At 41.5% G+C, this 13306-nt stretch overlaps 1 protein-coding gene across 1 annotated transcript in view; it reads left to right on the top strand.

Moving 5' to 3' along the window:
• LOC122563232 (uncharacterized) overlaps positions 1-13306 on the top strand; it is a 128975-nt gene that overhangs the window by 94735 nt on the left and 20934 nt on the right. The window contains exon 12 of the mRNA XM_087973393.1: positions 10346-10414. Within this exon, the coding sequence (XP_087829519.1) occupies positions 10346-10414 (69 nt within the window). The remainder of the gene's footprint in view (positions 1-10345; positions 10415-13306) is intronic.

Raw genomic sequence — 13306 nt, 5'->3', positions numbered from 1 at the left:
CTTTGAATTGAGAATCATGTACACTGAGGTAAATGTTTCTTCTCGTATTTTCTTGAGACATCAGGAGTTACATTCCATTGCAAAGAAATGGCACCTCCTTGAAGATACATGGTAGATGTGTAACCAAAAGTATATCTCCTTAACAATTAAACTGTGGTTGCGAAGAACAGGAATTTCTAGCAAGGTGTCTTCATAAAATATAGATGTTTTGTCCTGCAGATATGGTTTATTTGCATTTTCAGACCTAAGTCTAATTAAAAAAGATGCTTTTAAAAAAAAAAATTCTTTCATGGGATGTGAGCATTCTGGTCATGGGTGCATTTATTACCACCTTAGAAAGTGGTAGCAAGCTGCCTTCTATTGCTGCTGTTGTCCATGTGGTGTAAATAAATACTTTCACATTGCTGTTGGAAGGGAGTTCTAGGATTTTGATCCAGCCTCCGTGAAGGATCAGCAATTCAATTTCAAATCAGGTGGGTGGCTTGAAATGAACTTGCAAGTGGTGGAACTTCCCTGCATCTGCTGCTCTTGTACTTATGGATGGCCATGATTGTGGCTTTGGAAGGTGGTGCCTCAGGCAAGCCTTGGCAGATAGAGTGAATAATTAAAAAAGATGATATGGTATCCGTCAAGCAAACTGCTTTGTCTTAGATACCATCAAGTTTCCTATGTGCTGTTTGAGTTGGAGTCATCCAGGTAACTAGAGAGTATTTCATCGAGATCCTGCATTATTTCTTGTAGATGTAGGCTTTGCAGAGTTAGGAGTTAATTTACTTGCTGAGAATTCCCACCATACGACCTGCTAACGTTATCATTGTACATATATAGTTTTCCAATTTTGTTTCCAATCACTGATAGTCTCAAGGATTTTGATAACTGGTGATTCAGTGATATAATGTCATTAAATATCAATTAAATATCTTACTTGTTGAAATTGATCATTGCCTATTATTTGTTTGCATGAATGTTACTTATCATTTATCAGGATATCCATATGAACACTGCTTTAGTATCTGTGGAATAACAAATGGGCTGATTGTTGGGCAATCATCACCACACATTCCAACTTCTGTTGTTATGATGGGAGAACAGCATTGATGAAGCAGATGAAGGTAGATGCTCAGGTCACTACCCAGAGAAACTGCTGTAACGTTGTCAGGGGACTGTGATGATTGAGGAGAAAGTGAGGTCTGCAGATGCTGGAGATCAGAGCTGAAAATGTGTTGCTGGAAAAGCACAGCAGGTCAGGCAGCATCCAGGGAACAGGAGAATCGATGTTTCGGGCATAAGCCCTTCTTCAGGAATGAGGAAAGTTTGTCCAGCAGGCTAAGATAAAAGGTAGGGAGGAGGGACTTAGGGGAGGGGCGTCAGAAATGTGATAGGTGGAAAGAGGTCAAGGTCAGGGTGATAGGTCAGACTGGGGTGGGGGCGTAGAGGTCAGGAAGAAGATTGCAGGTTAGGAAGGCGGTGCTGAATTCGATGGATTTGACTGAGACAAGGTGGGGGGAGGGGAAATGAGGAAACTGGTGAAATCCGAGTTCATCCCTTGTGGTTGGAGGGTTCCTAGGCGGAAGATGAGGCGCTCTTCCTCCAACCGTCATTTTGTTGTGGTCTGGCGATGGAGGAGTCCAAAGACCTGCATATCCTTGGTGGAGTGGGAGGGGGAGTTGAAATGTTGAGCCACAGGGTGGTTGGGTTGGTTGGTCCAGGTGTCCCAGAGGTGTTCTCTGAAACGCTCCGCAAGTAGCCGGCCTGTCTCCCCAAAATAGAGGAGGCCACATCGGATGCAGAGGATTCAATAGATGATGTGTGTGGAGGTGCAGGTGAATCTGTGGCGGATATGGAAGTTTCCTTTGGGGCCTTGGAGGGAGGTGAGGGGGGAGGTGTGGGCGCAAGTCTTGCACCTCCTGCGGTTGCCGGGGAAGGTGCCGGGAGTGGAGGTTGGGTTGGTGGGGGGTGTGGATCTGACGAGGGAGTCACGGAGGGAGTGGTCTTTACGGAATGCTGATAGGGGAGGGGAGGGAAATATATCCTTGGTGGTGGGGTCCGTTTGGAGGTGGCGGAAATGACGGCGGATGATGCGCTGTACATGGAGATTAGTGGGGTGGAAGGTGAGGACCAGTGGGGTTCTGTCCTGGTGGTGGTTGGAGGGGCGGGGCTCAAGGGCGGAAGTGCGGGAAGTGGAAGAGATGCGGTGGAGGGCATCGTCGACCACGTCGGGGGGGAAATTGCGGTCCTTGAAGAAGGAGGCCATCTGGGTTGTGCGTTTTTGGAACTGGTCCTCCTAGGAGCAGATGCGGCGGAGTCGAAGGAATTGGGAGAATGGGATGGCATTTTTACAGGGGGCAGGGTGGGAGGAGGTGTAGTCCAGGTAGCTGTGGGAGTCGGTCGGTTTGTAGTAGATGTCCTTGTTGATTCGGTCGCCTGAGATAGAAATAGAAAGGTCGAGGAAGGGGAGGGAGGAATCTGAGACTGTCCAGGTGAATTTGAGGTCGGGGTGGAAGGTGTTGGTGAAGTGGATGAACTGTTCAACCTCCTCGTGGGAGCACGAGGCGGCGCCGATACAGTCATCGATGTAGCGGTGGAAAAGGTGGGGGGTGGGGCCAGTGTAGTTGCGGAAGATGGACTGTTCCACATAGCCTACGAAGAGGCAGGCATAGCTGGGGCCCATGCGGGTGCCCATGGCTACTCCTTTCGTTTGGAAGAAGTGGGAGGATTGGAAAGAGAAGTTGTTCAGGGTGAGCACCAGTTCAGTCAGTCTAAAGAGGGTGTCAGTGGAAGGGTATCCGCCACAGATTCACCTGCACCTCCACACACATCATCTATTGCATCCTCTATATTGGGGAGACAGGCCGGCTACTTGCGGAGCGTTTCAGAGAACACCTCTGGGACACCTGGACCAACCAACCCAACCACCCTGTGGCTCAACATTTCAACTCCCCCTCCCACTCCACCAAGGATATGCAGGTCTTTGGACTCCTCCATCGCCAGACCACAACAAAATGACAGTTGGAGGAAGAGCGCCTCATCTTCCGCCTAGGAACCCTCCAACCACAAGGGATGAACTCGGATTTCACCAGTTTCCTCATTTCCCCTCCCCCCACCTTGTCTCAGTCAAATCCATCGAATTCAGCACCGCCTTCCTAACCTGCAATCTTCTTCCTGACCTCTCCGCCCCCACCCCAGTCTGACCTATCACCCTCACCTTGACCTCTTTCCACCTATCACATTTCTGACGCCCCTCCCCCAAGTCCCTCCTTCCTACCTTTTATCTTAGCCTGCTGGACAAACTTTCCTCATTCCTGAAGAAGGGCTTATGCCCGAAACATCGATTCTCCTGTTCCCTGAATGCTGCCTGACCTGCTGCGCTTTTCCAGCAACACATTCTCGACTGTGATGATTGGCCTTCAACAACCATAACTATCTTCCTTTGTGCTCTGTATGCTTTCAACCAACAAAGTGTATTTTTCCATGACTTTCAATGGCTCAAGTTTTCCTAGGACTCCAGAATGACACATTCAATCAAGTGCTGCCTTGCTAATGAGGGTGGTCACTTTCAATTTGTCTTTTGAGTTCAGTTCTCTTTATCTATGTTTGGGCAAAAGCTGTAATGAGTTTGAGAGCTGAGTCACCCTGGTGAAACTCAACCTGCTCCCTGAGAGTCAGTCTATGACTGAGCAAGTGCTGCTTCATAACATAGTTGATGACCCCTTCCAATACTTTGCCAATGGTGAAGAGTAGCCCAGTGGAGAGGGAATTGGCCAGGTTTGACCTTTCCTGTTTCTTGTGGGCAGGACATAACTGGGCAATTTTCTAATATGCAGGAGAAATGTCAGTGTTGTAGCTGTACTAAAACATCTTGGCCAGGTATGCAACTTGTTCTGGAGTCCACATTGTTTTATAAGGGCATAAGGACATTGGAGTAACATTGTAATGATGTCAAGGGGCTGTATGTCACGGAGTATAAATGGCACAGAGTGAGTGGAGTTAAAACACTGATGTACACCATCACACATTAGGATGACAATAATTCTTGAGAGCGCATGGGCAGGGACACAGAAAAAAAATAGAGTCGTTTACAATTAGAATCTCTACAGTTTGGAATAGCCCTTCGGCCCAACAAGTCCACACCGACCCTCTGAAGAGTAACCCACCCAGACCTATTCCCCTACCCTATTTTATTTTTTACCCCTGACAATGCACCTAACCTACACATCCCCTGAACATCCCATGTACATGTGGGCAATTTAGCATGGCCAATTCATCTAACCTGCACATCTTTGGACTGTGGGAGGAAACCAGAGCACCCGAAGGAAACCCGCGCAGACACAGGGAGAATGTGCAAACTCCACACAGACAGTAGCCCAAGGCTGGAATCAAACCTGGGTCCATGGTGCTGTGAGGCAGCAGTGCCAACTGCTGCGCCACCGTGCCATCTATAAGTTTTTACCTAACACAACTATAAGTCAGAGCCTGCTATATCTATTGCTATTGTATGTTTGTAGTATTAATACATAATAAATAATGTTATGTTGAAGTCCAAGCTGGAAAACAGTTTTTAACTTTGCCTTCCCGTGACCCATCTGTCATGAACCCAGACTCATTCTGTAGCATCAGACCACATGTACTGGAAGCTACATGTGTGAATACAGATAGTGCTGCTTCACTGCTGGAATGTTGTCAGAGTGCCCAGGCTTTGCAGAATCCAATGCCAACAGTCTTTCTTCGATATCAGCTGGAGCAAATTGAACTGGCTGAGGACTGGCATCTGTGATTCTGCAAATCTCGTATGTAGCCAAGATAGATCATGGTGAGAAGTCACATTACACCAGATTATAGTCCAGCTTGTGATTTATTTGAAATCACATGCTTTCATAGCTCTGCTGTTTTGTGTGAACTTTGGATCATCAACTTGATTCTTTTTTTTTGAGTTTATGTTCTTATTAAGTTCCAGCTGCTGCAATCAAATATTTGGTCATTTCCTTAAAACTGATAAAGGCCTTAAATTGCACTGAGTGTAATTAAAACAAATGTGCTGTTTGTTTTGAACCAGACAAACCAACGCCTAGGCATCTACTGTGACTGTGGCACTTAGCCCTCTTTTAACTCTGATTGCTGAGTAAGGCAATTAAAGAAATTCAAACTGGGCTGGTTAATGACTAAGACATAATCATAAAATATTACTTCAATCCAACATAAAATTATAAAAGGAAATTAATTGTAGTGTTATCCAGATCTTCCAGAAGGGCATACCTGAGGGGTTTTCACCTTTTAAGTAAAATGATTTCCTTTTAAACCAGATTTGAAACTGACAGGGAAGATAAAAATATACATTTATAGACTGTTGCTGAAAAAAATCACATTTGTTAAGATCTTTCATCTTGTACTCATCAGAATAAGTGAAAAGAATACCAATTTAATGGGAAAAGCAACATTATGCAACCTGAGAAAAGAATTCTGATTGGCAGTGGTATTGACATGGAGAATGCACCAATTAAACACGAATGACCATTAACTGCCAGACTTTAAATTTTATATCAGACATCTTGACTCTGATTGATAAAGACATTCCGTTGAGATGTAAACGAGCAAATGGTGGTCAAAAATTTTGTAATGAATCAAGTACAATGTATGTACGTGTTCCTTATGTCTGCAAAGTGTATTGTCCAACATTAGATGTGATGCTACATTTAGACAGCATATTCTGGATGATCCTGAGTATGCAAAGAATTGTACTGACATTCAGTGTAGGTTTGTCAGTTGGGCCCTTGGTGTACTGGAGTACTTGAGTACTGGAAGCTACATGTGTGAATGCAGATAGTGCTGCTTCACTACTGGATAGAGGTTTAAGATGGAACTTAAATTCTTTACGTTAGAGCTGAGAGGCAAAAATACTACCTCTAAACCATGCCTGGAGAAAATTGGAATGACATTTAAAGCCAGAATACATGTTACATATGTAGCTGCCTTCATCCTCACAGTCAGTGTTCCATTCAAGTCAATGTGGATTCAATCAGTCTTTGGTAACAACAGAAACCAGACGATGTTATGGTTGACTGAAAAGATAACAATAGTTTGGAGGGAAATAAACAATCTCAATGTTGCATTAAATACTGTGACTTAATATATTGCTATAGTTTTTTTTTACCATAGTATTTGTGAATACATATCTGAACTGATTGCCTATTTACTGGAGAAGCTTCAATGCTAACTTTAATGTTTAACTAATTGTTTGCACCTTAACTCTCACAACAACACACATTCCTATTTGGCTGTTAAAATGAAGAAAGGTATCAGAGCATGTTGCATGTTACACTGTACAGGTCTGATATAGATCTGTGTCACTGGAATTTGTTTTATAAAGTACAGTAAAGAGCATGAGGTGTAGCTGAGTGATGGTTGAAGCACTTGGTGTGATCACCCATAGGAACTTTTGAGTTGATATGAAAATTACAGATACAATGCTGTGAAAGTATATTGATTTCTGTTGAGTTGCAATAGACTGTGGCAGCACATATTTTATTTGTTTCACTTACTGTTTCTTTTAACTTTAGAACATTTTCTGTGCATAGCCCTTGGGTAAAAACCTAATGCATATGCAAAGTTGAGTGGTCATGGGTTATTCACAATGGTCAATTTCACAAGGAAAGGGGATCATATATAACGCTTAACCATACCTTACTTGTTAAAAGTCATTTCACAAAGAATCGCACCAACTGATCAGTTCCACATACTAATGATCACACTAAGCGGCTTCTGTTAGGATGCATTAACTGTACCATTGCATCTAATTCTATCATTATCTATAATGATAGGAAACTGTAAGCCTTTATGTGAGGGTTGCTGTTCGCATCAACCAATGGGTCAGTAGAGCTCAAGAATCCAGAAAAACATTTGGATGTAAGGTAGCGATCTTAGGCTGTTCATTTTTTCTCCATTTCATAATTATTGCTTCTAATGATGTTGATCCATGAAAGTTCCATCATTTGCCTTTTATATTAAGGTAAGACTTAAAGTACATCTTTGTTTCAATTAGAAAGACAGATTACAAAATGATTTTTACCGAATGCCTCGAACATTATTTTGGAGATTCAGATCTAACATCGGTGCCTAAAATGTCCATTAATTTTGCTACATTATCATATTTATTCTATATTACCAACACAACCAGTCACAATATTTACATAAGCATTAGTGTTGTCTGAGTTTCAAGCCAACGTAAGTCAAGTCATAGAAAAGCATGAGACGTGACTGGAATAGATAGGTTGGAAAGAGATAGAAATGTCAGTAGAAATAAATGCAAACAAGCAATTAAAACAGAAAAGCTGAGGAAATGTGAAGAAAGAAGAAAAAAAACAAAGACTTTGAGAAAACAGAAAACTAGAGTAACAAAGAGAGTTAACTCTGAAGAATGGTGCAATCAAACACAATGATTGATCAATGCAGATTCCATAATCAGGTAACAAACAATGATTAGCATCCTAATCAAGCAATGTATGATCATTAACTGAATTAGTCCACAATCTAATTATTATTTAAATGCTTATTTAAGATTTGCCAGAAAAGATCCAATTATCACATGTTATTTTTATTACAACTGTGCAGTTTCATTTTTGCCATTTTGTATATTTCAGTGATTATTCCAGAGGTTGTAAGCTTATTTAGTGTCAATTGCATTCAAAATACATCAGAGATTTTTCTTTCCATTCAAAGGACATGGCACAAAAGACCATTAAGTTCTGACATGAAAATTTCAGTGATGTTTTCTTTTTATAATTGATGGGAAATGCATATGTGTGATTAATTCAGATATTTTACTTCCTCATTATTCCTGCCAGTTTTCAGGTACTGTCTCTGTTTCAATAAAGTGTTTCTTCTACACAAACAGGTTTAAACTTGTGCTTTTCAAAATTTGAGTTCTGATGTTTATCTGAGAACTATCTGTCTATGCTGTTGCAGTCCATTTTCTATTTGAAAATATATTCTGCTATTTCTTCCTTCTTAACTAACCATCAAGATAGTGACTACATTTTACAAGTAAAAATGTCTAAATGTCTCAATGATATGAGAAGTGCCAAACCAGTACAAGTTTTCATAAAATTCCCTGTGCTCACATATTTGTAATGACTGAATTCAGTAAAGCAGGGAAAAATTACTGTTCTTCAAAACTACAGTTTCTTTATTTTCACTGGGGTGGTACAGCGGCTCAGTGGTTAGCACTGCTGCCTCATAGCACAAGGGACCCGGATTTGAATCCACCCTCAAAACTGTTTGCACATTCTTCCTGTGTCTGCATGAGTTTCCTTCCACAGTTCAAAGGTGTGCAGATTTGTTGGATTGCCGACAGTGTCCAGGGATATGCAGGCTCGGTGGATTAGCCATGGGAATTGCAGGGTTACAGGGATAGGGTAGGGGTGTGGTCTGGGTAGGATGCACTTCAGAGGGTCAGTGTGACTCAATGGACCAATCGGCCTGCTTCCACACTGCAGGAATTCAATGACTGTATTTCTCTCTAGTCTTACTGACAAGTATCACTTCTTAACTTTTTTTGTGGTTTTACCTTTTAGACTTGCTTTTACTGCCAACTTTGTTGACTTATCAATGCTCTCTGGCTTCAAGTACAACTATCACATCTTATCCATCATCAAAGCTGCTCCTGTGAAGCTTGCTGTCCTCTTTTGCTGACTCTTTACAATATCAGGATTATGAGGTATGGCATTGTTTGAGAGCTGTCAACAATGACTTTCAACTTTATTTCACATCTAGAACATCATTGCATGGTGCCACTGTGCCATCTTGAGTTCCCACTGAAAAAGAAATCTGAACAAAACTCTTCCAATGAGTCCCAGAAATATGTAAATTGGCCATGAAGTGATTGGGCCATCCTCAAATTGCAAAATGTCTACAGTGAACCAAGTTTATTATTTCAAACTGTATAATCTCTGACTTTAATATTCTTTTCAACATTTCTACAACATCTATCATGCCATGATATCCTCCTGCAGTATCTCTAGTTTGTATAGGGCTTGGCAGACTGGATTTACCAAGGAGTGACAAACACAGATAAATGACACACACTGCTCTTTGTTTATGCAGCGAAAGAGCTCTCCATTTCTGACAGGGAATCAGGGCTCCTTCAGACATGTGGAGCTGTCCTTCCATTCTGACAGATCTCTCACACTGTTGAACACCTAGGGGAAGAGAAACCATGCTCCCCTTGGCATCACGGTAGCCCACAAACCCACCAACACACTAAAACAGCAGCTAATGAATGTGAAAGACCCTATACAGACAATGAGCAAAACTAACATCATTTACAAAATACTGTGCAAGGACTGTAACAAACACTACATTGGACAAACAGGCAGAAAACAAGCCACCAGGATACATGAACACCAACTAGCCACAAAAAGACATGACCCTCTCTCACTAGTATCCTCACATATGGATGAGGAAGGACACCACTTCGACTGGGACAAGATATCCATCCTAGAACAAGCCAAACAAAGACACGCATGAGAATTCCTAGAAGCATGGCATTCCAACCGGAACTCTATCAACAAACACATCGAGTTAGACCCCATCTACCACCCCCTGAGAAAAGGAACAGCAAGTGACTTCACCACAGGAAATGACATCACCAACCCAAAGCTACCCAAACATATAAATAGAAAGCAGGAATTTTCAGCATTGCTTCGCGTGAGGTCCACTGAAGATGTTACCTAGTAAGGTAATGAAATGTCTGGAAATGAACCTTTCAGCTTAATGAGCAAACCTACATCCAGAATGAAAATACAATGCCATGGTTATACGGAAGGTACACAAAGAGCGAGATCAACATTAAATTTGAAATTTGAGAGGTCCATTCAGAAGTATAATAACAGCAGGGATGAAGCTGTTTTGGAGTCTATTGGTTCATATGTTCCAGCTTTTATACCTTCTGCCCGATGGAAGAGGTTGGAAGAGATTTTAACAAGGGTGGCCGGGGGTTTTGATGATATTGACTGCATTCTTGAGGCAGTGAGAAATATAGATGGAGTCAATGGATGGAAGGTTGGCTTGCTTACAGAAGCTAACAGAAGTCTGTTGAAATGATGGAGAAAAACACACACAAACAAATCACTTTAGTGGACGTACTGCCCAGAAAAGAACTAATTAAAATCTAGAGTTTTTAAAAACACTTACAAAAAGAACACTGCCATTGGGGGAAAAAAAAAGTTACAGCACTACACAACAAATGCAGTTGATGATGCTTACTTTGTTCATTAACCAAAAAGATTCCCAGTATTGGAATGGTGTTGTGAATTGGTACACAAAGATAAACTATGTTGATTTGTGTTTTCAGGATATCAGACCAGGAGATGTAACCAACAAACGCAATCTGTGGGAGAACAAAGCTGATTCTCTTGAAAAGGTAACAAAATCAAAATGAAGATTTCCAAATAAATATTTAATGTATATAATTAAGGATACTCATTGTACTTCGAATTAATAGTGCCATCCTTTATCTCCCTATGTCGTAATCTTTAAAACAACAATGCCAATACTTTTTGGCCTTTAACAAACGGATTTCCAGTGGCTTCCTCAATTAGTTGATATTTAAATAATTAGTGTGAAAATATCAGGTCAAGTAAATCCAGGTATCTGTGAACATAAATACTTAAAAATGTCCATGTCAGAATTTTAGTGGAGAATTGTTGATGAAATGTATGATTAATGAACACTTGAGAAATCAACATCAACTTAACACTACTGAGTAGGCAACTACTGTACTAAGCTATAGGAAAGATATCCCTCTAAAACTTCTACCTTGATTAAAAAGAAATTTTACTTTTAAAAAGAAGCTAGTTATACATTATGTTCTGGTTTCAGCACAATTATAATTTCCACAAGAATCAGTTTTAATTTGCTTCCAGTTTTCATCAAGTTCACTTCTTGTTTTGCTAAGTAATCAACAAAAAACAGTTCTCCCAATTTCCAGAGAAATCCCAAACTAAAGAACAGCAGGGAGGCCCCACATCAGCCCCATTCCCCCTCCCCCTGCAACCATCACCACCCCCCATCTTCTGGATTATTTAGATTGCTATGGGTTCTATCTCTTCGAATGGAGATCATCTTTCCTCCTGTATTTATGAACATTCGTCTCTCTATATGAGACCTCTCTCTTTCTCTTTCTCCCTCACTCTCCTGTCATTCTGTCCAAATCTTAGTGGCTGAAGAGCTCTGAACCTTCAGTACAACTGTTATTGACTTTGTTTTCAGGTGTGAACAGGTTATGCTTTCCCTCCAATGCACCCCTTCAGCCACAGGTATTTAAGTTAACATTCCACCTACCTACGTTACATCAAGAGTAATGTTAAATGTCAATGAGCCCCCTTTCTTGCATTATTCCTTATAAATGGACCATTTATATGTTGAGCACTCTCCTTTTTATAGTTATTATTTTTTCTGCCTCTCAACATGCTGCCTGCAAGCCCCATGATTGAATTCCTCATCTTCCCTCCAACAACAATTTGATGTTTGATAACCCCACCTTGGTTTTCAGTGGATGGACTCCCAGTGCTGACCATCGCCCACCTCTTTAAATGACTTGAGCTGACAACCCCAACTCCATGAACTAACTGGACACTTGACTGATCTCTGTGTAGCTCCCTGACTGACTTATTGTGAATCCCTGGATCGTCAGGGTTGATTGTGACCCATACCCTGGACTGAGGTGATATGGACCCCCTGAATATGACAGCTGCAAGCAGCCAAATGGCTTTCTCTGAGCCCATGGACATATATTGGAGACTAACCTTGATTTCCTGTGTCAGGACTTCCAGACTGAAACAGTTTATTTGGAAGTATTAGCTTTCGGAGCACTGCTCCTTCATCAGGTAGCTGTGGAGCAGGATCATTACACACTGAATTTATAGTAAAAGATCACAGTGTCGTGCAATTGAAATGATATATTGAGCAAACCTAGATTGCTGTTAAGTCTTTCATCTTTTAGACTGGGTTGCAGGTTTCAGTTCGTTAATATGTAAATCCCAGAACATTTTAAGTCACATTCTCAAGATAACTTAAGGCTTTATAAAAAAAAGTCACATCTCAACTGAGACAATGTATTAAAGGTTTGAGATTAGAGTCTGCCAGTATACCAATCTTGAGTCAGACTCTTTCTATTTCCGAAGCAGGAGTTTTATAAAATGTTATATGGATTAACTGCCTGCAGGTTGTGTGCTTTTTGAGCAAACATTGAATGTATCTGCAAATACAATTCTGCGAATGCAAATTCACACCATAGACGTGTGTGTGTGTGTCTGTGTGTCTGTGTGTGTGTGTGTGTGTGTGTGTGTGTCTGTGTGTGTGTGTCTGTGTGTGTGTGTCTGTGTGTGTGTGCATGCATGCATATGGCACACAACCTGCTGAAAAGTCACTTTATTTTTATAAAGCCTTAAGTTATCTCGAGAATGTGACTTAAAAAGAGTTCTGAGATTTACATAGTAATGAACCAAAACCTGCAACCCAAAGACGAAAGACTCAACAGCAATCTAGTTGTTCAATATATCATTTCAGTTGCATGACACTGTAATCTTTTGCTATAAATTCAGTGTCTTATGATCCTGCCCCACTAGTTACCTGATGACGGAGCGGCGCTCTGGAAGCTAATACTTCCAAATAAACCCTTTGGACTATAACCTGGTGTTATGTGATTTTTAACTTTTGTCCACCCCAGTCCAACACCAGCTTCTCCACGTCACGACTGAAGGGGGTCTTCCTTGACTTGACCGATGACTACTACCATTAGAGTTTGAGATATGGCCTTTTAGTTGCTGTACTTGTAATATGTTTGGCACAGATGCTGCTGCAATATGATGGCATTGATCACTGCTGATCAGCATAAAAAAACTGCCTGGCTTTGTGTGACTAAAAGGCAAGTCAGAACGGAGTTACTGTGAGCATTTAAGCTGCATGCGAAAAATCCTTAAAAATTGCTGTCTGGCTCTGGACTCTATCACAACTGACTCAAGGGCAACAGCGCCCCCTCTCACCAGCTCAATAAATGAGCCGCAATTATCATAAAGCCACAACCAAACGCATTCCTGTGGAGGATTTTCTTTAGTTGGCCTTCTTTCAGTTTTTAATTTTTCTGAGAGTTGCTACATTTTAAGGCATCCTCAAGGTCACCTTTCTGACTTAGCAGTGCCTTGCATCTCTTGGTCAGACTGCAGGTCAGTCAGTGGTCTGGGTCTTCTCATTGGACTTCCAACCTGGAGGAGTCACTCGCCATCTGTAATCAGACAGTAAAGGGACAGCCAGC

This window comes from Chiloscyllium plagiosum, unplaced genomic scaffold (assembly GCF_037043375.1).
Source record: "Chiloscyllium plagiosum isolate Xiang-an unplaced genomic scaffold, Cpla_swu_hap1 HiC_scaffold_26, whole genome shotgun sequence".
Lineage (NCBI taxonomy): Eukaryota > Metazoa > Chordata > Chondrichthyes > Orectolobiformes > Hemiscylliidae > Chiloscyllium > Chiloscyllium plagiosum.
The sequence above is the reverse complement of the archived record's forward strand: the minus strand, read 5'-3'. Positions and strand labels throughout refer to the sequence as shown.